Source organism: Salarias fasciatus, chromosome 3, assembly GCF_902148845.1.
Source record: "Salarias fasciatus chromosome 3, fSalaFa1.1, whole genome shotgun sequence".
In the NCBI taxonomy this organism is placed as follows: domain Eukaryota; kingdom Metazoa; phylum Chordata; class Actinopteri; order Blenniiformes; family Blenniidae; genus Salarias; species Salarias fasciatus.
Window position 1 is genome coordinate 13,162,661 of NC_043747.1, and position 22,382 is coordinate 13,185,042.

The window sequence follows — 22,382 nt, forward strand, 5'->3', positions numbered from 1 at the left end:
TTTACGCTCGTGTGTAACATTCCCTGGAAGTGTTGCATCCTAATGAAGTGAGTAAACAGCCAGTTGACAAATATCTACAAACATCAATAAATATCAACAGCAATACCTTTCATAGAATGAGATGTTACATATTTATAAATTCACATAATCTCTGCAATCCTCATCACTTTGAAGGCTTTCATGACCTTTGATCTCTGGTGATGCCCAAAGGAAATGTGGCAACAGAAATGTAGCAGAGATGTATTAACTGTATGAAGTCCAAATAATACATGTGACTACTCTCATTACATATAAATGTAGAATTATCTTGATAATTTAAGGATAAGACACACAGATAAAACATTGTGCAACTTTATTTATTGATAGGATTTTTAAATTCCTGTTGTCATTTCATTCCATGACAGTATTATCTCTTATTTTATGTCCTTGTCTATCTTTTTTCCACTTTTATTAAGCAGGTGTCTCTCCAAGCTATGTGCATTTCATTGGCTTTTTGTTTATCCTATCAATTTCTTGTGCAACTTATTTGGACATTTTTTTGTAAGGCTGAATCAAGTGTTGCACAATTCCAATGGTATTATCCTGTACAAATGTAAGAATCCCTTGTATTCTGCTCATTTTAATGACTTTGCTGTTGATATTTTGAAACACATGTTATTTGAAGGGCTCACATGGTGGAGCAGAGACTGGGTCGTTCTGTGTGAGTTTGGATGTTTTCCGGTGTCCTCACTGTCCAGAAAACATGCATGTGTGAGGTTAATTGGTGACCCCAAATTCATTAGGTGTGAGTGTGTGTCTGTGTTTGTGTGAGTGCATGTGTGTCTATTTCTACTACCCTGAATAGGATAGTGATATAGAAGATGGATGGATGGATGGATGGATGGATAGATACATGGATACACAAAAGATTTAGAGGGCATTGAGGTAACAAATTTACCTAATTTTGCTTGAAATAGTAGTAGAAAGCCATTAAGGGAAAGTGCTACTTGAACTAGCCACCAGAGATTCTTCCTTCCTATGTTCAAAACTCCTCCTTGTAAATAGTACTGTTTTTACTGTCAAGCATGAATCCTTGTATGCATTTATCCATAGTTAAACCTGTACATATTCATATTTATTTAGTAAATATTGTATTCTCTGTTGTTTTATATTTTAATAGTCTTTTATGTGCATAGAATTGCAATTGGTAAAGTATTTTCTGTTGTATTTGTAATTTTTTTTTTACTTTAACTGCATTTTAAATCATCATTATTATTATTATTATTATTATTATTATTATTATTATTATTATTATTATTGCAGAGCTGAGATGATGAAACTTTGTCGAGCTTGCTCAGGTCGGCGACCCCTGTGCTGACGTGTATGGGTTCCCTCCATCTCACGCACGCGCAGTACCCGGGAATCATTCAACGCTGTCAAGTCGCAACTTCAAGTTCGACAAAGCAGAATAAAAATTTCAAAATAAATTAAGATGCAACTGCAGATTACCATTATGTGAGTAAATTTCAGCATTTTCAAAGAAGACACGGGACCTTTAACCGAGCTGAATTATCCCAGACTCCGCATATGGCGATTACAACAGCATATGTGGCGTTATTAAGTTTCATTGTTTTATTTTGAAACGTCAAAGCGGAAGCTGTACGTGTTTGCGGGTACGTCAAGTGACGCTGGCTGGTTTTCGACGCGTAACCAACAGCGACCGGTGCTCTGGTGGAGTTTGACGTGGCACTCCGACGGAGAAGAGGACTCTGCCCAATCTCCAGGTAAATCACCCTTTTATGTTGCAAATACGAATGGATAAATGTGCCTCTTTCCCTTATTTGTCTTTGGAATCGACGCGTTTCTGGTGCAAAGGAAAACTTTTGTTGTGGTTTCACGCGCAAGCTAGCAAGATGATGTTTTCTATCAATCTGTAGTCATCAGTGAGGAGCTGCCGTGCTGTCACGTTACTACGCCCTTTCAATAAGCTTCAAAGCAACATTTTTATCCATGAAATGATGCGCGAGCACGAAAAACACAAATTAAATGTATCCATTAGTTGTGAATTGACGGCAGGCAGCGATACTGAGCGATTTGAGCCAACATAACGGTCTTTGACGTGGCATTTTTCTCAAGTGACTTCCGCAGATAACATGCTTTTTTTTATAGATTGTTGATCGCTCCTCATTTCTCACAGTGACTGAAATTTTCTAAGGACTTTGCCTCTTTCTTGCTGGTAAATCGTTGTAGAATTTAGTTTGAAAAAAAGTTCACAGGCCTATTACTCATGTGCAGTGAACATGTGGCAGTAAACCCCATTTCATTACCATCCTGTACTCAAAATAAATGGAAGAAAAAACTATTATTTCTTGGGAAATGTCTTTTATTACGTTTGATCGTAGTGAATGCAAATACTTGTATAGTCACAAATAGTGACTGTCCTTGCACTGTAGTCATAACAGCTAAATATGGACTGTAGTGACTCACTTGAAGATACTCCTGAATATCTCTTGATTTATCTCCCAGTAAATGATGTCAAAGGTCATGTTGCACGTGTTTGTATTAATGACTGTATGAGGTGAAATATCAGCTGACTTGCAAACATGCTCCATTTATCACAGATGTGAATGTGCTTGCATCAATTAGAGCCAAAACAGTGATCAGATTTTCTCCATTCGAACTTTGAAAAGTTTGTTTCTAAGATTATTTCTCTCACAGCACCATTTATTGACAGCAGATGTTTTGTTTGAACCCGAGGTGTCAAACTCATTTTAGTTCAGGGGCCGTCTTGCATTGAACTGTATCAAAAGAGCTGAGTACCTGAATGCATTATGCCAGCTTCAAATGTTTACTATTTCACCTCCTCAGATTGTTGAAAGTCCTTCATCTTGGCATGAGAAGACAGTGACGGCCAGTCCCGTCAAAATGAGTCAACAGGGTTATGTTGCTGCGCCTCCGTACTCCCAGGCCCAGCCAGGGATGGGAGGTTACCAAGGTGGATTTGGGTCTGGTCCTCCACAGAATATGTACGGGCACTACAGTGGGCCGCCTCAAGCGTTCAATGCTCCACCTGCAGGTAAAGTGCTTTTTGCTTTCAGTTTTGGGTTGTTTCTTGACATAAATATCAAGCTTTCATTTAACAGTCTTGCCACATGAATGAGAATGTTTTAGCATTCACACACACACAAAAAAAAAAAGCATTGCAGAGCTTTTGCAAATAAAAACTTGGACTGAGATCAATGTTTCAAATAAGTAATGGCTCATATTGTTCTATTTTTTTAATGCTTCATTGATTATACATAATATTTGTCACATAGTTTGAGAGTCTGACCTTTAAATAATAGTGTTATACTACGGTGATAGCATGCATATCCAGTATCAGAGGCCTGCATACAGACACCAGGAGTTTATTGGTCTTATTTTGAATGTCACTGCACTCTGAAGTGAGCTGTGGAGAATAATTGGAAGTCCCTAAAGTCTCAAAATAATACAATTGCTTCTCTGGAAATAAAGAAAAGTGACAGTAATGCTTTATTGATGCAAACAGAATGCTGCTGCAGATCTTCCTGACCTTACGATCCCTGTCAAAATACAAAGAGTTTACCTTGTGTTATGTTGACACAATGAGGACAGAAATACACAGTATCTTCTAACTCACCGCAGGTATGATGAAATCTCCAGTTTCCACGGCCTCTGGCATGCCACCACCTCCAGTATCCAGTCAGTACAATCCAAATGTCCAGCAGAATGGTGCCCATCCACAAAGGTAATTTTGTACATTAAACAACAGCTGGTTGAAATGGTTTTACTGAAGTAAAGACAGTCGGTATTTATTTCATGACAGGACTGTACAGATCTAAAACTATCTGCTGTTTAGAGATTTGCTTTAAGAAGAACAAATGCAGTTCTTTGTCGGTATAACAAGACGCTAACATGCCATATTTTGTAGGTACCCTGCTCCCCCTGCTGTGTCAGCTGCTTACGGACAACCTCCACCAGCACCATACAACAGCATGGTGTCTCCTGGCCCGCCTCCAGTGCAGCAGCTGACCAATCAGATGAGCGCTATGAACTTGGGCAGTTATGGTAACTTTTCTTTTTACCCATTTATTCCTGCTTCGGATCATGCAACCCTTTGATTAGAGTAATTCAGTGGCAGGGCTGAGACGGGGATTAGAATAATTGCAGCCTCGACTCACTAGATTGTACATTTTCTTCATTGTGCAGCCTCTGGTCCCATGCAGAGCCCTCCTCCTCCTCCAGCAAGCTCTGTGGCTCAGCAGCCTTTTCAGACCGCCCCTCCTCCAGCGATGGGACAGCCTCCAGCCCCGCAGTCACCCCTCATGTCACCCCAGATGTCTCCACCGCAGTCACCCCCAGCAAGCATGCTGCCAGGCCAGGCGATGGCTGGTCCACCAATGGCGGGCATGGGGAGACCTTTTCCTGGGCCACCTCCTCCAGGTCCTGGAGGTTTCCAGCAGCCCGGACCCGGACCCGCTGGTCCACCAGGATACCCACAGCAACCAGGTAACTGTAAGCCCACAGAAGTTGATCTAATATCATTTAATCCACACTTTTGATTTGTTGCATCCACCGGTGACATGTTTTTAAATACGTAGGTTCGTTTGGGGGACAACTAGCTGGGCCTCAGCCAGGCATGCCGGGGGCCTTTCCTGGAGCACCAGGCGCAATGGCAGGCCCACCTCAGAAGAAACTGGACCCTGACTCTATCCCGAGTCCAGTGAGTAGACACTTAATCCCCCCGCGACTGCATAACTTCACATTCCAACACATCACATTTGTCACTCCACATTTTCTGCCCTGAACTCGCAGTATAGTAATTGTTCAAATATTTTCTTGGTGGGGAAGATCTTTAACATTACTTTAATAATGGAATATTCCACAGTGAAATACAGATTAAGAAATACAGATTTATTTCCACTTAGATACTTGAAATTTGTTGTCAGATTGTTGTGTAATACACAAACTTGACTTTTGCTGTAGATTCAAGTCATCCAGGACGACCAGGTAAAACAAGGCGGGCAGGTCTTCAGCACAAACATCAGAGGACAGGTTCCACCTTTGGTCACCACAGACTTTACAGCGCAGGATCAAGGTAAGATAAACTAACATTTCTCGTTATTCCTTTACTTTCTGAATTTTTTTTTTTTTTTTTTTTTTTTCGTTTTCCAGTTTTAACCGACAGTAAATGTGGTTATTGTGTTTCTCTCTTGGGGTAGTATAATAATGGTAAATGAAGTTTTTTTTTTTGTTATAATACCAGTAGTATTAAATCTTTTATTTTGGGATCTCCAGGCAATGCCAGTCCCAGGTTCATACGATGCACGACCTACTCGCTGCCCTGCACGGCTGATCTGGCCAAACAGTGCCAAGTACCTCTGGCTTCCATCATTAAACCCTTTGCAAGCTTGCCAAAGAATGAGGTAAGTCATGGTGCTTTTCTGATAATAATACAAAATCATCTGGTAAGACACACAGGAATCAGACATATACTTCTGTTTGTGGGGGAATCAAGTTTTTTTAAGTTCAGGCCCTGTAAGCTTCAATGTCAATCCAGATAAATTTATGCTTCCTCTGGACATGTTCATCAACTTTTCATCCCACATCAAACTGTTTGTGTCCTCAGACTCAACTGTGTTCATCTCAGTAATGAGGCATGAAGAACTCCTGCCAAGAGAGTATTTTTATACAGCAGGAATGCTAAATTACAGTATTTCCCCCCAGAGAAGTCTTGTAATCTCATGCTGGAGCTTCACATTTTATCAAGTCCTACATGCACGATTTCCCACTGTGGGATGTAGGACAGTCCAACATGCTGAAACTGTGTCACATTTTAAAACTACCAGCTTATCGGACTGAGCGTTGTGGGGGTGATTGGCGCAGGTCCCAGTGGACTGTGGGTCAAGACAGTTCATGACAGGGCAAACACAGAGAAGAGAGACACCGACAGTCAGACACTGCCAGTTTAAAGTCACCATTTGAACTCAAATAGGTGTTTTTTGGACCGTGAGAGAACATTAAGTGCTGTCTCAGACTCAAAGAGAAGATATTATTGCAGAGAGGTGAGAATGCAAACCATCACTTCAGCATTCAGCCTGACTATTTTGAAAAGATTATCAAAATACGAATGTACAGTCGTGGACTGGCTGTATGTCTGCTTTAGCCAGCCGCCCTGTTGATAGATGTGTCCTTGAGCTGCAAAAGTTAATTTGCTCCATGACTAACTTCCCTTTGTGTGCTCCAAGAATCCCGCCTCAGATATTTCCCCCTGCACTCCCTTTGTCTCAGTCACCAATTGGCCTTTTTAGGTAATGTTAGCTTTATCTCATCTGGCTAATTAGCTGTGTCAGGTCAGCTTGCACGAGTGAGGAAGAAAGAGGCTTCGTACAGAAGCGAATCAGAGCCTAGAGTGCTGCATTGCAGGAATAAATTGCCCGTATCCTAAAAGACACACACTTATTGAATGTTTGGATTTGTAATCCACTGAATTTTGCTCACTGAACATCGTAAACAGCCCCAAGATACTGCAAACACTCCAGCTTCCGTCCCCGAAGCCGCTGATCCGATAATAAACCTGTTTTCTTTCCCGTTTGAATGTGTTTATCGTATTTGAGCTCATTTCGAGGCAAACATTTCAATTTATTTTGTGTCAAAGCCTCAAACAACAGCGTGGAGGTAGTCTCCATCACCTGCAGCCCAGCCGATGCTGCTCAGCAACGGCGCTGTATTCGACGAAACAACTTACCTTTCATTTTCTGCAACAAGGAAATGCCTGATATGAAAGAGTGTGTTGTTTGGGAGCCATGGCGCCACAATGTGCAAGATAGAGCAGATATTGGATTTAGTTTTTCAAGAAGAGAAATAAAAAGCATCAGAGGGAATGTATACAGTCCACAAAGAAATAAACCATCGCACATTGTATATTATGGCAAGAGCAGCAGTCGCCAGTGTCCTTCTAAGGCAATGTTTTTTTTAATCGAAGGCACCGATTTACTTCTTACAGCTGCTGTTAAAAAACCTGGCTAATCCCCCGGTGTGTGTTCCTCTGCAGGCGCCTCTGTACGTGGTGGACCACGGTGAGACCGGCCCCGTGCGCTGCAACCGCTGCAAGGCCTACATGTGTCCCTACATGCAGTTCATCGACGGCGGCCGACGCTTCCAGTGCGGCTTCTGCAACTGTGTCAATGAAGGTATAGCGTGAAAAAAAAAACAAGCCGAGCGCAACATGCATTGACAAGAGCAGCTGAATTTATTTTAACTGAAGGAGAATCTCCAAATATACCGTGTTCAGGTGAACATTTTTCTCTCTGTTTTTTTTTTAATTTTTTTTTTATCAGTGCCTGTTTTCTACTTCCAACACCTTGACCACATGGGCCGCAGGGTGGACTTCTATGAGAGGCCTGAGCTGTCTCTGGGTTCCTATGAGTTTGTGGCCACAATGGACTACTGCAAGGTACACAGTGCCCACTCCACACCTGATGTTTACATTTTTTTTCTGTTCTTTGTAATTACTCTCCTTACCACTGTTTCTCAGATTCATGAAAATTAGGAAGGAAGTGTTTTTTGTTACATTGGAGCTGTTCTTTTAGATTACAAATTAGAAAATGTAGTATTTTTTTTTTTTATTATTTTTGATTAATTTTTTATAAATTTAGCTGCTGAAAAATTGGAAATTAGAATCTGTGGTGTAAGTGTTATCATGTTAAAATAACTGCGTGGTATGATCTAATTTCACCAAAGTAAGATGTTAAAGTGTTCAGCTCAACGATTTAGTAAAAATGAGAAGATACCAATCGGCTGCACTCCGCGGCTATTAAAACAGGATAAGAGGGTCAAAGTAAGTTGGCCAAGCTGCACTGACCTACTTTTACTGTGTTTACCGAGACATGTAAACAGTCTCTGCAGGCCAGCCACTAAACAAAAGCCTGAAATATAATGTCTTGTCATGGTTTGTAGCTGTGGAAACATAACAATGTCAGACTATAATATGAACACAAACGGAAACAAAAAATACAGTAAAAGGCATAGAGTTGACTTTTCTTGTGGTATTCTGTGATTGTGACCCTTAGAGGACAAAAGAAACTTATTTATTCAAGCTTTATTGTCAGTTTTCAGATGGAACCGTTCTCTGTCGTTTATCTTGAAGCTTTTTTTTTTTTTTTTCTTGTGCCTGGAAAGATTTCAAAATAGCCACTCATTCATCACACCGGCCGCTTTTCCCCCCACAGAACAACAAGGCCCCGAATCCTCCTGCCTACATCTTCATGATTGATGTGTCCTATAACAACATCAAGAGCGGCCTGGTCAAGCTGATATGTGATGAGCTCAAGACTCTGCTGGAGAAGCTGCCCAGGTACACACACACACACACGCTCACACACACACACAGACATGTAAGAAGTCTTTTTTTTTTTCTTTACTATAATGTGAAGAATCTATTTTTGTCAACTCTGATAGGTCGCATGCATCCTCTGTATTCATTTGCAACCTCTAGTCTTCCACATCCAGTATATTCCCAATAAATTCAAGCCGTTTGAAACCGAGGAATAGATTATAGTTGACACATAACGCACGCCTCGCCAAAAAAGGACTTCCCTGGTGTCCTGCACATCAGCCGCACCACATGAAGCTGTGCAGATTGGGAGCGTTGATGAGGGAGCGTGCCCAACCTGCCAAAAATGGAAAACAACACAGTGCGTGCGCTCGTCTCTGAGAGGCATCCAAAACACTCGGCTTTGTTGTGCTGGCAACTTTGGTTTTGTTGTGAGCGTTACTGTGAAAGTGATGGATTTGTCCGAGGGAGAGCGCGAGGAAACTAAACTAACAGAAACGCTTCTCCGCTGCCCCGACGTTCGCATTCAGACGCCAGCTGAAGATAAGCCGCTCCTCAGATGTGTTTGGGCCTCGCTTTTGTTTTCATAGCGCCGCATTCATCCTGCAGCGTCTCAAACATGGAATCCTGCTGTTTTTTTGTTTTTGTTTTTTTTGACCGAAATTTGTGTTTTATTCCGGACAGATAAAGACGGAGCTCAGTTTAAGTAAATGCAGATGTAGGGCCAAGTCTTTAAATGACATTTTTCATCATCACTGGTATTTTTTCATCACGATCTGCTCTGAGAAAGAGCTCAATAAATAAGCTCCTCCGAATGCGGTTTTCCCCAGGAGCACCTGTGAATAATGCTGACAGATGAGCCGTGGGATGGCATATTCTCCGCACAAGTTCAGTCACATTACATGTTCCTCGGTGCGTGATTTAAGGGGAGAGAGCAACGAGCTGCAGTTGGCAGCGTCGGCGGAGAACGCTTCAGGATTACAGCTGCAGCGAAAAGGTCTTGATATATAATCTGGTTCAGCAGAGCCACCAGAATATCCAGTGTTCTGGTTCATGTCCGAGGGATTTCGTGTCTCCAATTCTTTATCTGCTGAGCTGGAAATATGTTCGGCGGATGTCGAGACACGAGGACAGATAAGATACAGTGAGCTGAGCTGTGATGATGAAAGGCAAAAGAATAACACGGCGGGCAGCTCTCATGACGGAAAAATGCAGTTTTCATTTTGGATTTTGTTAACCTGGAGTTGTTACTTTATTGTTCTTCCAGACTAAAGCATGCAGGCACGTCAACATCACTAAACGTCACGTTGGATATCACTTTGCACCCACTAAATCATTCACAGTACTCGCGCCGCTTTGCTTTCTGATTTATGGTTTATTGCTTGGCAGACTGTTTATTCCAGCAGGAGAGCAGACAAACAGCTCTGACATCAACGGGGGGAAAAAAAAATAAAATGTGAAAATTCACCTCTCTTGATACAATCACCCTGGAATTCATATATTCCTGTTCTCTCTCTCTCTCTCTCTTTCCCCCGCCAGAGACGAAGGCATGGAGAGTTCACCCATCAAGGTTGGCTTTGTTACCTACAACAAGATCCTTCACTTCTACAACGTGAAGAGCGCTCTGGCCCAGCCGCAGATGATGGTGGTGTCCGACACGGCCGAGATGTTCGTCCCTCTGCTCGACGGCTTCCTCGTTAACTACCAAGACTCCAGAGCGGTTATTTACAAGTAAGATTTAGCAGTTAGTGGCCGAGAGACTGAAGTGCGTGGCACTCGGACAAAAAAAGTGTAACGGCCGTCCCTCTGTCTCCAGCCTGCTGGATCAGATCCCCGACATGTTTGCAGACACCAACGAGAGCGAAACGGTCTTCGCTCCTGTCATCCAGGCCGGCGTGGAGGCATTTAAGGTCAGTCCGCTGGGTGACATCTGTCAACACGCGGGACACAGAGAAGCCTCCTTGATTGAGACGCGCTAGGTTAAGCTTTAAAATCACCAAAATGTTCATGATTATTTTAAATGACCGATTTGTGGTTTGGGTAATAGTTTTATTTTCTCTTTCTCCTGCAGTCAGGACATACAGTTTGAAGTTATCTAAACAGAAAGATAAGGCTCTCTTGGCTCAGCATTTTAGATTCTACATGATGAAACAGCAAAATAATGATAATAAACTATGCAAGTAAACTAAACAGTGGTGAGACGTCTTCTCAAGTGTTTGAGCGATACTCAGACCGAGAGTTTCAAAGCTCCCTTGACCTTAATTTCAGCATGAAGTTAACCCTTCCAAGGACATTGCCAAAAATATGAGTAAATTATTTATTTTTAACTCTGACGATGGATATTTCTGTACTTCAGCCCTTTAAAGTCAGTATAAATAGACACCGTTACACGTCAGTTGTAGAATCAAATCTCTTACAAAGTTGTTACGGGCTAAGACTGTTACAGACCGTTAATGCATTAACTGTGTTGTTAACAGAAACATAACCTAAATATGACATATTTGGTTATTTGTAATAATGAGGATCACTTAGAGTGTTTATTTGTTTTCAGCGTGTGTTCAGATGTAGTGTGTTCTTTTCTTCTGATAAAATCTCGTCGATTTGAATCTAGATAAGTGACCACACCCCAAAATGTAAATCTATTGTTTTCATGCAGGTAGTGTCAAGCAACGTTTGTCTTCAGTGTGTACCTGGTGTGTTTGTGTTTACCTGAAATCCGACAAACAGAGATATGATGTCAGTGTTTGGCTCTCACAGAGGGAACAACTCACACACAGCGTTTTAATGGGAAACAGTTGTGATCTTACTCAACGGCACAGAGCCTGTGACCGCTGCTCATGGTCAGATTTATCATTTTAGGCATTGAGTTTCACAGCTTTCATTATCTTAAAAAGTGTTATTCTGGTGCACAGAGACGGAGATGTGGGGATGTTTACTGAATTGTGCGCATTCTGATTCTCCTGTCGACCTTGAAGCAGGGCTCCGCCACGCCTCAGTAAAGTCTTGTTTCTTCACTGTCATCCCTCCAGGCTGCAGAATGTAGTGGGAAGCTCTTCATCTTCCATTCGTCCATGCCCACCGCCGAGGCTCCGGGGAAACTCAAGAACAGGGACGACAAAAAGCTGGTCAACACGGAGAAAGAGAAAGTGAGTCCGTTTCTGTATCCTGTTTAAGCGAAGAAACTTGCAGCTGAGTGAACTTCCCTGGTTTTTTTTTTTTTTTCCCGCTCAGACTCTCTTCCAGCCGCAGAAAGCCGTGTACGAGCAGCTGTCCAAAGACTGCGTGATGCACGGCTGCTGCGTGGATCTCTTCCTCTTTCCCAGCCAGTACGTGGACCTGGCCAGCATGGCCGACGTGCCGTCGCACACCGGAGGCTCCGTCTACAAGTACAACAACTTCCAGGTACCAGCTTCAGCAGGAGCAACACTTTCCATGATGCACAAGAACACACACGGAGGTGCCGCATGCAGACACGCAACGCGAGTTTAACCAGGTTCATTTCTGGTAATTACGTTAAGAAGTCATGCTTTTACCACACAGGAGCAGACATTTCCAACCTAATAAAAAGCAAGTCGTACCCTCATAATGAGTTTGGCGCAGCATCTACACACTAATATCGAACCGTCTCAAAGGAATGGTGTAACAAGCATGAGAAGAGGCTCCAGGCTGCAGCAACGCAGCATAAGCACAATGCTGACATGCACTTAAAAGCTAAGATTCCAATGAAATGAATAATAGTACCACGGAGACCAGTAGTCCTTCTTCATCTTCTTCTGCTACCAGAGAAAAGGTCGAGCTCTGCATTCACCATAACGATGACCAAACTCAACACAGACAGTTCACAAAGATGTATGATGAATATTATTACTCAGAAATAAATAAATACAGCAATCAACAACAATATAACTGAAGAAAAAGTGGGATCATGTAGGGGGAACACTGCCCTCTGCTGGCTGAAGGTCCCATTGCATTAAAGAAATTACTCAGTTTACTAAAAAAGTGAAAGTTGCATTTAGCAGCGTCTCTCTCGTTCCCTCTGAAATGCCTTGCCGTTGACAGGTGGAGACGGACGGCGAGCATTTCCTGCGAGACCTGAGAAAAGACGTGCAGAAGAGCCTTGGCTTTGACGCCATAATGCGAGTTCGCACCAGCACAGGTGAGGCAGCTGGATCACGCCGCTCTTCCTCCTGCGTTCTGACACGTCCTGTCAACTCCCCGCGGTTTAAGCGTCTTTGTGCGTTTTCCCTCCAGGCTTCAGGGCCACGGACTTCTTTGGCGCCATTCACATGAACAACACGACCGACGTCGAGATGGCCGCCGTGGACTGTGACAAGGCCGTGACGGTGGAGTTCAAGCACGACGACAACCTCAGCGAGGAGAACGGAGCGCTCATCCAGGTCTGTCTGCACACAGATCTCTCTTTTTTTTTTTTTAGAAAAAAGTGTAAACTGCTGTGGTTCTAAATCAATACTTGACCTCCACATGTCAGTGCGCCTTGCTGTACACCACCATCAACGGGCAGCGGCGTCTCCGCATCCACAACGTCAGCCTGAACTGCAGCTCGCAGTTATCCGAGCTGTACAAGAGCTGCGAGACCGACTCGCTCATCAACTTCTTTGCTAAGTCAGGTCAGTGACCTTTCCTGTCGGGCCGCGCCGCATTAGAGATCCTCTGTAAAGCAGAAAGATGTATTTCATTCATGATATCTGAGGAGTGAGTGATTCGCTGCAGTTAATTCCCTTCATTTCGGACTGATAACGCAGCCTGCCGATGCATTCAGGTGTCATCTGACCTTTTGTCGAATGTAACTCGTGGATCGCATGATAATCTAATAATGCCCAGAGATTTATGAGTAAATGTAAAGGGATGTTTGGAAATGAGGACCACATGTTTCACTCGACAGTCTGTGACTTTAAGTACAGCTGCAGATTACTGACCTTTAGCTGCCCGCTTTCATCTGTGAGTTCTCCTGTCCTCAGCCCCGATGTTTTTCTCCATCCATCTTTTTCTTTTTTAATCCAGCTTTGTGTGTTGGAGGGGTTCCTAGCAGAATCTCACTGACGGTTTCTTCTTCCCTTCCCAGCTTACCGTGCCATATTGAACCAGCCTGTGAAGAATGTGAGGGAGATCCTGGTCAACCAGACGGCCCACATGCTGGCCTGCTACAGGAAGAACTGCGCCAGTCCCTCTGCTGCCAGCCAGGTTGGGTAGAACCAGTATGTAGTATCTTCGCATTCTGCATCTCAACAAACTAACGGTAAGGTTTCCGTGCCCGTTTGCGTTCCAGCTCATCCTGCCCGACCCCATGAAAGTGTTCCCAGTTTACATGAACAGCCTGATGAAAACGGCGCCCCTGGTGGGCAGCACAGAGCTCCCCACGGACGACAGGGCGCAGCTCAGACTGTCGGTCATGGCCATGGGAGTGGAGGACACACAGCTGCTGCTCTACCCACGCCTCATACCCCTGGTAGGGAACACACTGATGCATTCTGGGTCCAATTATAGTCCAAGTGTTGTTTTGGTTTTTGCATGAATCACTTTCTAAATTTCTTATGTATTCATGTGGGAAATGTATTTTAACCCACACTGATAAATGTCATACAATAGTTTACTAATAGGCTCCCTCTAGTGGTATGTAGAAGAAGTGCATGAATATTTTTTAAAGTATTCAGCTTGGTCTGCATTTTTTTCCCCCTTCTCCCAGCACAACGTCGACGTGAGCAGCGAGGGGCTTCCTGCTGCCGTGCGCTGCTCCGAGGAGCGTCTCGCAGACTCCGGCGTCTTCCTGCTGGAGAACGGTCACTTCATGTTCCTGTGGCTGGGTCAAGCCCTCTCTCCTGAACTCACCCAGAGCATCTTCAACCTGCCCTCCCTCGCCCACCTGCAAGGACACATGGTCAGACTTCGCTCACACCCATATCTCTGCTGGAGGTGGCAGATGAGATGTTTTACACACTTTGAGATCAATTCAGTTTCCATTAACACTCTCTGAACATTTCTATATCCAGGTGGATTTGCTTTCTGTTGTTCTAAATTTGTAATGCATTAATTTTGATATAGTTTAGACCCTAATCATGTGTGTGTGTTGTGTGTGTGTTTTCTTTAGTGTGCACTCCCAGAACTGGACAACCCGCTGTCAACAAAGGTGCGATCCATCATCAATGACCTTCTGGACAAAAGGCCGAACTCTATGAAGGTAAGACATCTGAACAAGCGACGCACTTTAATCAAGCATTTTCTTTTCTTTAAAATACGACAAAAATAGCACAGAAAACATCTTGCTGGTGGTTAAATATACAGCAGCTGTCTGACGAAGAGTTTTCAGTGATCTTTGCCTCCCTCTAGTGGGGACTTAACATAAATACAGTCAACTAAAATGGTTTTAACTTTACACATAGTATTTTATTAAAAGCATGATTGTTGCAGGCTCAGAACTATTGTACATTTGATAAGTGCACAATATGAAGAATCTGTAGTGATTCCTGCAATCCCATGCCTCCAAATAAGAAAAAAAAACATAACAAAAACATGTTATGTCAATCCAGGGAAGCACGTCATTCTCCCAAACAGACACACACTGTATTCCTTCAGCATAATGAAGACAGGTGAAAGACGGCTGGAACGGTGTCTTGCTTCTTTCCCCACAGCTCCAGATCGTGAAGCAGAGAGACAAACCCGAGATGCTGTTCCGTCAGTTCCTGGTGGAGGACAAAGGTCTGCACGGCGGAGCTTCCTACATGGACTTCCTTTGCTACGTCCACCGAGAGATCAGGCAGCTGCTCACTTAACCCGTCCCCCCCCCACCCCACCCCACCCCACAACATCTACAGCGCACAACACAGTATGATCTTCAAATAACCGCGCGCCGCTTTGAGGGAAGTTTCCATAGATGTGGAGGAACAAAGTGGAAAAACACATCCAGCATTGAAGCCCTGGACACACTCTGTGTGATGGACTGACTGGAATGACCTCCATGCTCGCCACTGAAATGCTTTTTGGCATAAAGCCTGTTGGCAGAAGCAATAAAACCTCCAACTGGTTAAAACATTCATTTCACTTTAGATCCAAAGGATATGGATATATATATATAAGAGGTTTTTTTTTTCTGGGCCATATCGATGTTTTCTCGCGTCCGAAACGACTCCCATCAAAAGTATAAACTCTTTGAAATAAGTAAATGTTCAAAGAATATTCTTAATATTTTTTTTTTTTTTTTTCATTTTATAATTGCTGCTCTCTGACAGGAAATGCATTACAAACAGCTCTTCTTACTAATGCTTCATTTACCAGAAACACTTCTGGAGGACAAGCCGCGATGGGCTCCCTGGACACACTCGGCCCCTTTATCACACCGCGAGTGAATCAAGACGTTTTGCACATGCCCCTCCTTAAACATCTCTCTCCGTTCATTTATGTTGCGTCTTCACAATATGCTGAAAATGATCCCTTGAAATGAAATGAAGAAAGACCTTCCCATGGGTCTGGATGGAAAACGAGCCCCTTCCTTTAAAAAAAAAAAAAAGAAAAAAAGAAAAAAAAGGGAAAGAGTCTAAAGACTTGATCATCTTTGTAAATGACTGCCTGCTTACTGTTTAATCACATTCCAGCTTTAACATGTCAAATCTTCTCCAAGCAGTACTGCATTTATTTTTAGAGGCCTTTATGTAATTCTTCATATACATTCGATAAATGTAGTTTTTTTTTTTGGTTCATGAAAAGTGCAACTTGTGTTGTGTTTTCAAAAAGTATGACCACCTGCCTTAAGTTGATATAGTGGTTGAAAACTTATTAAAAAAAATATTGTGCTTAGAGGTTTATGACCAAGACTTCAGTCTGTTTGATTTGTATGCAAACCTATCTCAGGTAATTTCAATACCTTTCTATTTTAAGTGGTTATCGACGGTTTGAATTGAACTGGAAGGCTGAAGAGGTGTTTTTTTTTGTTTGTTTGTTTAAGAGCAGGCTTGTAGAACTTTCTGGGCTTGGTGTGCCATGTACATTTCATCCCAAACACAAAACAACTTTATGTCTCATTAAACTCTTGACTGCAGGAGCTGTTTGTTCACTTTTGTCATCTATGTTTGCTTTTTTTTTTTTAAATCTCTTTACTTTAATCCGTTCCCTCTTATTACATTAATTATAGTATTATGTGTTTGGCTACACAATGGGAATTCAACTTTTCATAGTTAAAAGTAGCTAAGAAGTATATAATTTCATTAGGGCCATGCTCTTTCCTGTGATTTTCAGAAAATATTTACTCTTTTTATTTTATTTTTTTTTAAGAGGTCTGGGCTAATGTCATCATGAATCGGACTCTGAAGCTTTGGATATTATTTACAGAAATCATTTGATTCAGAAAGCATATTTCTACATCCATTGACATATTAAAGTAGATAATGATGCAGGTTTTTTTTTTTTGTTTATTTTTAAAAAACGCATTATAGCAATTAAAATCGTCCATTAAATGCAAGCGTGCAGATTTAGAAACTAAGCACAAGTCGTCAGGCTTGATGTATTTCTTGACTAAAACATACGCGAGCGCAAGCGGGAAAACACACATCATTCTCTCTTTTGGATGACGACATGCTGCAGGTTTGTCACCGTCACACAAAGTGACGCCACGTTTTTGTGAAAATGCCAAATATCTACCATAATTGAACAATTTTTTTTAAACATATCTCATCATAGCCAATGAGCAGAAGGGAATCGGTGAGTCAGCGAGACTCCTACCCAGCATGCCTTGTGTTTACGTACATTTAGGGCCGATCGTAGTTTTAATGAGCGACAGCGGGAGCCAATCGGGCTGAATCGGTGTGGGCAGCTGGACTTCATCCTGCAGGAGGAGGAGGAAGCAGCAGGAGGCGCGTTAAAGCCGACAACTTCAAAATAATGAGTATAATACAAAGTTTGCGTCAACAACCAAGCCGCACCGCCCTCTCTCATTAAACAGTGAATTACATGAACAAATCTAAAGACCTGGAGTTCACCCGAAAGCAGTTTTTCATTTAATACTGTACAAGTGACAATCTTTTTTGTACAATGACCGCAATACCATATAAATAACTTTAAACACCGCTCCTGAAACAGTGCTTCCAAATGGAAAATAAAAACAGATCGATAGATGCTTTACTTTACAGGAAATATACATAGATTTAAAATGAAATACACTGAAAGCAGCATTTACCTCATGATAAAAGATACTGCCGTCTTAACATACTCGTGGTAAATATAGCTACCGGTGTGCTTCTGTAGACAAACCATCAATATCATGGTCCGGTTTTTGTTTTTTTTTGACATCAGTACAATCCTCGTGTTGTCTCGATCCGAGTTGGCAAGTAAACATGAGCGGAGTTGAGAAAGTTTCTCATTCAGTTTGTGGTGCGAGTCGACGGGAAACTAAGTGGCAACGGCGAGCCACGAGCCTAACACTAGATCCGGATCTTCCCTATTCAGCGTTAACTTGTCTTAATAACCTAAAACTTTGGTTTCAGGGATAGTTCTATTCTCTCCCTACACCAGCAAAGATCAGCAAACAGGTAACATGCCCGGCTTTTCCAAAGACGGTTCCTCTCTTATATGTTAAAGGGTAACCAGGAAGTTGATCCTCCTCAACATCTCTATAAAATATACACGGGAAACACGCTTGTTCAGCTGGTGTCTCCAGGAGAACTATTCTCTAGATAACAGGATAAGCAGGGAGAAAAGTCCGAGACTCTCCTTCAGATTCTCGTGGGCCAGAAGATAAAGGTAGGCTTTGCAACAACTTTCTCATCTAATGTTTTTAATCTATAGTATTTACATCGTTTCTCTCTCTAAATGTTTCCTTCAAAGAGCAGAAAGACAGACCACAATCTGCATTGGGTGAGAACACTCTGGAAATAAGAGCCAGGCTGGAATGTTGAAAAAACAACAAAAAAAAAACCCTCACAAATGTCAAGGTCCATTATTTTGTTCGGTATTTTTGATGCTCTAAAAAGTCACAGTGATTTTTCTTGGCAGTAAATCGAAGGAGGCTGCAGCAGAGACACAAGAAACCTGTGCAAACCACTTTATCATTCAAATATTTAACTGATCAAATTAGTCATTTCAGCTTTTTTTGCTTTTTTTTTTTAAAATTCCTGTGAGTTTAGAAGGCGTTTCGTCCCAGAGTGTTCCCACCACGTTTCTGTAACAAACAATATGTTTTCTATGGTGTCGGGTCTGCATAGCACGCTGTACACAGTATGAGTCCAAGTCGGGAATCGGGCCAAGCTGAAGATGATGATCCTGTCCAAAAGCCTCCAGCGCCAGCCAGGAGTTAAAGAACGTTTTCAAAGAGGTGCATTGATCGCATGATGTTTTCATCCTGGGGATAAAAAAAAAAAAAAAAAGACACAGAGCAGTGAAGACGACTGGACTGACGCCAGCAGCAGCGAGAGCAGCCGAGTCTGGAGTCCGCCTTACATTTTGGCAACAATCGATGAACTCGTCTATGGTCACCACGCCGTCTTTATTCTTATCCATCTTCTGTTGGAGACGCACAAAAAGTCCAGATGTGAACAAACGAAGGGTGAGAGGAGCGTTCGTGGAGCCTCGTGAGTGGAGATCTCACCTGGAAGAAGACTTCTACGTGCTGCCGAGGCGTCTCCTCCTTCAGGACGGGGTACGTGCATTTCCCCATCATGTCGTAGATCGCCTTCATGATGTCCAGCATTTCCTGCGGCACACAAAACACACAAAACTGTCACCATTCGTCGGATACACTGATTTATGAGCGGACTCTTGCTGCATTAATGGCATCGACTGGGAATGCTAATGAGTAATTAACCAACTAACAGATAGTTCATCAATTTGTCTGTAAGTCCTCCATAAATTAGCCTCACATTTAAACATTGCTCAGCAGCCTCTGCTAAAGAGGTGGCAAATCCTAAGCTGATAACACAACACCGCCACCTGGTGTTACAAAGCGGTATCGCAAAACTGAACAATCACAGCTTGGTTGATATTTGATTTGTTATCTATGCACCGCGATGCATATCTTCAGGATCTGATTATCTGTTCAGTTTGATCCTGATGTGATTGAACACACCTTCAGGTTACTGTACCTCTTTAGTGATGTATCCATCTTTGTTGATATCGTAAAGATTGAAAGCCCAGTTGAGTTTTTCCTGGACTGTTCCTCGCAGGAGGATAGAGAGACCCATCACGAAATCCTGTAGTGGAGGGAAAATGAACAAAGAACCTTAAAAAAAATGAGCTTTCTGCACTGCAGCTCGTAACATATGAATATTTTCCCTTCTATTCATTAGAGGTGAAGTCTGTGGACACGACAAGTCAAAAATCCCTGTTTATTCACAGTATCAGGCAGGTTGTACTCTGTTGTTGGCCTTTTTGGGAAACCTTCACATTTTACAGAATGAACTGAAATTAACCAGAGTGATGACAGCTTTTCTGTCCTAATAAGCAAATATGTGGCCTTCATAAATATTTATCAAATGCTGATCGCATCTCACGGAAAGTTAGAGGCGCCAAACAAAAACGACTTGGATTGTAGGTTATGTAACCCTCTGGTGTCTTCGTGTTGCTCATATCAAAGCTTTGGCATATTTTTCTTTAAGATTGGTGTTTCTTTTTTTTTTTTTTTCATTTTCAAGGCAATTTTTTTTCTGCAAACATTAGTTCACAGCCAACAATCTTTTTTCGAACAAGTATATTTTGCGTTATCTGAGGATGGCTCAGTGTAAAACACCTTTATGAGCGCATTACAGATGATAAAACACTATATCACACACATTGCAGTGCTTAAAAGGCTTAAAAAAGATTAAATTGCATTATTTACAAAAGTGTTCAAGGCTTTGCACATAAAAAAGCACTATTTTTAAATGTACAATGCTTTGGCCAGGCGTGTTCTTTCATAGTTTACTGAATAAAAGGTCACACTCTGATCCAGTAACATTGATAATTTTAACAGAGAAGTTGTAAAGCTTTACCTCAAAACTCACAGAGCCGTTGTGATCTGTGTCAAACGCATTGAACAGGAAATGTGCATACGTTGACGCATCTGCAAAGGGACAAAACATGAAAATCAGAAAGTATCTGCAGTCGCACCAGCTCCATTAATCTCTTACAAACAAGAAAACTGTTCAAAATAAGTTTTTTTTTTCTTTTTTTAAAAAAAGCTTTTTGTAAAACTTCAAAGGAAATGGGCTGAAGATGAGCCAGAGCTAAGAGTTTTATGCTTCCTGTGTACAGTGCCATTATATTTATTGGTCTGCCTTTGTTCTCTGTGAGCAGATATATCAAAGCCTCCAGTGTTTCTCCTCTCTTTCCTGGGTGTTTGCATAATGACGAGAGAGAGAAAACGGAGAGAGACTCAAGTCCGCATGAATGCAATCAAGTGATCTCCTTTCACTGTTTTTTAAAAGTAACACGCGCACAGCCGGTAAACATGAAACAGAGATCAGTTCTGTCAGTTCAGGACACAGAGGGAGAATAGAGGAATCATCAGGACGTGAGGCGGCAGACACACACCTCCTTGAGGAAAAAACTGCGAGTAGATTTCTTTAAAAGTCTCTTCGTTGACGACGCCGCTGGGGCATTCCTGGAAGACAAAAAGCAATTGCTCAGCGCGTATTAAAAGACAGTCCTTCGCTCGAAATTAGAGTTTGAGACGAGCCAGTTGTGGTCAAGTGTGAGAGAAACACGGATCCTGTGAAAACGTTTCGCACATTTCTTTCCACAAAGGATTCGTTTGAGTGACTCCCGCCTCCAGGGTGTCGGTGATCATCACTCCGCTCGGCGGCTGAATAGATATCTTGTCCGCAGCCATTCAAAGTCACCCACCTGTGGTTGTCTGGCAGCATTAGGTGATAAAGACTGAAAAGTCTTGCGTAACGCCTTCCGGAAGGCTTTTCGCTTTTGTCTCTTTTCACAGAACCAAAGACGCGGCGGATGACCTTGCTCGTCGCGGCGTGCTGATAAAGGCGAGGTAGTTTCGCAGGTTCAATTTCGCTCCCTCTCGGCGTGAGGCTGCACGCCGCGGCAGGATATTGAATCCAGAAATGGAGGAAATGCTCCACCTATATGTGCAATTTTCGGAGAGACGCCCGGTTTTCCGCGGGTTCCTTATATGAGAAAATTTCCACAGCGAAAGCAGGTGTTGAGTAAAATTGAAGATAAAAGAAACACACAGAACAATGCGGGTGCAATAAGGCCTTTTTTCCTGACACAGAAAGAAACAGAGAAGAAGATATACTTTTCCTCCTGTCAGGCATTTGTTGTATTTGTCAGGAAATTACAAATCGAAAAACTCTCAGTAAGAGAAACTGAAATATTTACGGAGCCTTGTCTTTTGGAAAGGGAGCAGCGGAGGGGGGGGGGGGGGGGGGGGGGGGGGAAGTCTTATTTTCTTCCTTCAAACAGACTTCTTATGTTTCAGGCCGGGAGGATGCTGCAAGGTTGTCTGCACAAGTCCCCCGACACGCTCCTGCTTTGTCTCCCTGGCTCGGTTGCATACACCTTGAAGTCTGAGGGGAGGAAATGGGGAGGAAGTTCGGGGGAAACGTCTGCCTCGGCGGCGGCGGCGCTTCGCAGACTGAGACCTGATTTATGACACTGAGAGAACCGTCGCGCGGACCGACAGTGGCCTAACGGTGTCTGAGTTGTCGATCTTTTCATTCCCCTGAAAATACTTGAATGAGAAATGTATCGTTGCTCTATTAAATTCTGAATATTTATAAGCAGGAAAGCAAATAAGCTTTCATTCAGGAACGTCTGGCTATTCAAGGTAAATAAAGACAAACTTAAGGACCTGAGCAGCTTTTTCGTCAATTGATTTGCTAATTAGGACTGAATGCAAAGGTCACCCGAGGCTGACGTTAACGCTTTCGTTTTGCCATAATTGATCGTTTTGACCTGACGGCAGCTTCTTGTGTCCAGTAAGTCTTGCTTTTTCAAACAGTGTCTTAATGGAAATTGGCATTTTAGTCCATTTCTAGAAGTATGGAGTAAATCTTTTAACACATTTTTGAAAACAAGTGAAAAATTTTGCCCCTCACTTCTCTAATGTAAC

At 42.5% G+C, this 22,382-nt stretch overlaps 2 protein-coding genes across 6 annotated transcripts in view; one reads left to right on the forward strand and one right to left on the reverse strand.

The window, feature by feature from the left end:
* The first annotated feature begins 1,690 nt into the window (after positions 1-1,690).
* On the forward strand, positions 1,691-15,928 carry sec24d (SEC24 homolog D, COPII coat complex component). 2 transcript variants are annotated; one of them, XM_030121103.1, is made up of 23 exons: positions 1,691-1,763; positions 2,848-3,055; positions 3,643-3,745; positions 3,929-4,065; positions 4,207-4,506; positions 4,599-4,720; positions 4,984-5,095; positions 5,296-5,423; positions 7,052-7,190; positions 7,338-7,453; positions 8,229-8,353; positions 9,872-10,063; positions 10,149-10,242; positions 11,362-11,478; positions 11,564-11,734; positions 12,392-12,488; positions 12,584-12,729; positions 12,822-12,960; positions 13,416-13,534; positions 13,620-13,799; positions 14,037-14,228; positions 14,439-14,528; positions 14,980-15,120. In XM_030121103.1, exons 2-23 carry the CDS (start codon positions 2,905-2,907, stop codon positions 15,118-15,120), a joined length of 3,111 nt encoding a protein of 1,036 aa, XP_029976963.1. In that variant the 5' UTR covers positions 1,691-1,763; positions 2,848-2,904. The 2 variants fall into 2 exon arrangements, with proteins under 2 accessions (XP_029976963.1, XP_029976971.1); XM_030121111.1 differs by lacking the exon at positions 1,691-1,763 and having other exon boundaries at positions 2,905-3,055; positions 14,980-15,928.
* A 459-nt stretch (positions 15,929-16,387) lies between these two features.
* The window catches only part of kcnip4a (potassium voltage-gated channel interacting protein 4a), a 78,401-nt gene continuing 72,406 nt past the window's right edge, over positions 16,388-22,382 (reverse strand). For all 4 annotated transcript variants that reach the window (XM_030121129.1, XM_030121144.1, XM_030121136.1 and 1 more), the window contains exons 3-8: positions 20,843-20,912; positions 20,302-20,372; positions 19,417-19,524; positions 18,924-19,028; positions 18,776-18,838; positions 16,388-18,677 (exon numbers count right to left, since the gene is read on the reverse strand). In XM_030121129.1, the coding sequence (XP_029976989.1) occupies positions 18,630-18,677; positions 18,776-18,838; positions 18,924-19,028; positions 19,417-19,524; positions 20,302-20,372; positions 20,843-20,912 (465 nt within the window). In that variant the 3' untranslated portion in view covers positions 16,388-18,629. The remainder of the gene's footprint in view (positions 18,678-18,775; positions 18,839-18,923; positions 19,029-19,416; positions 19,525-20,301; positions 20,373-20,842; positions 20,913-22,382) is intronic.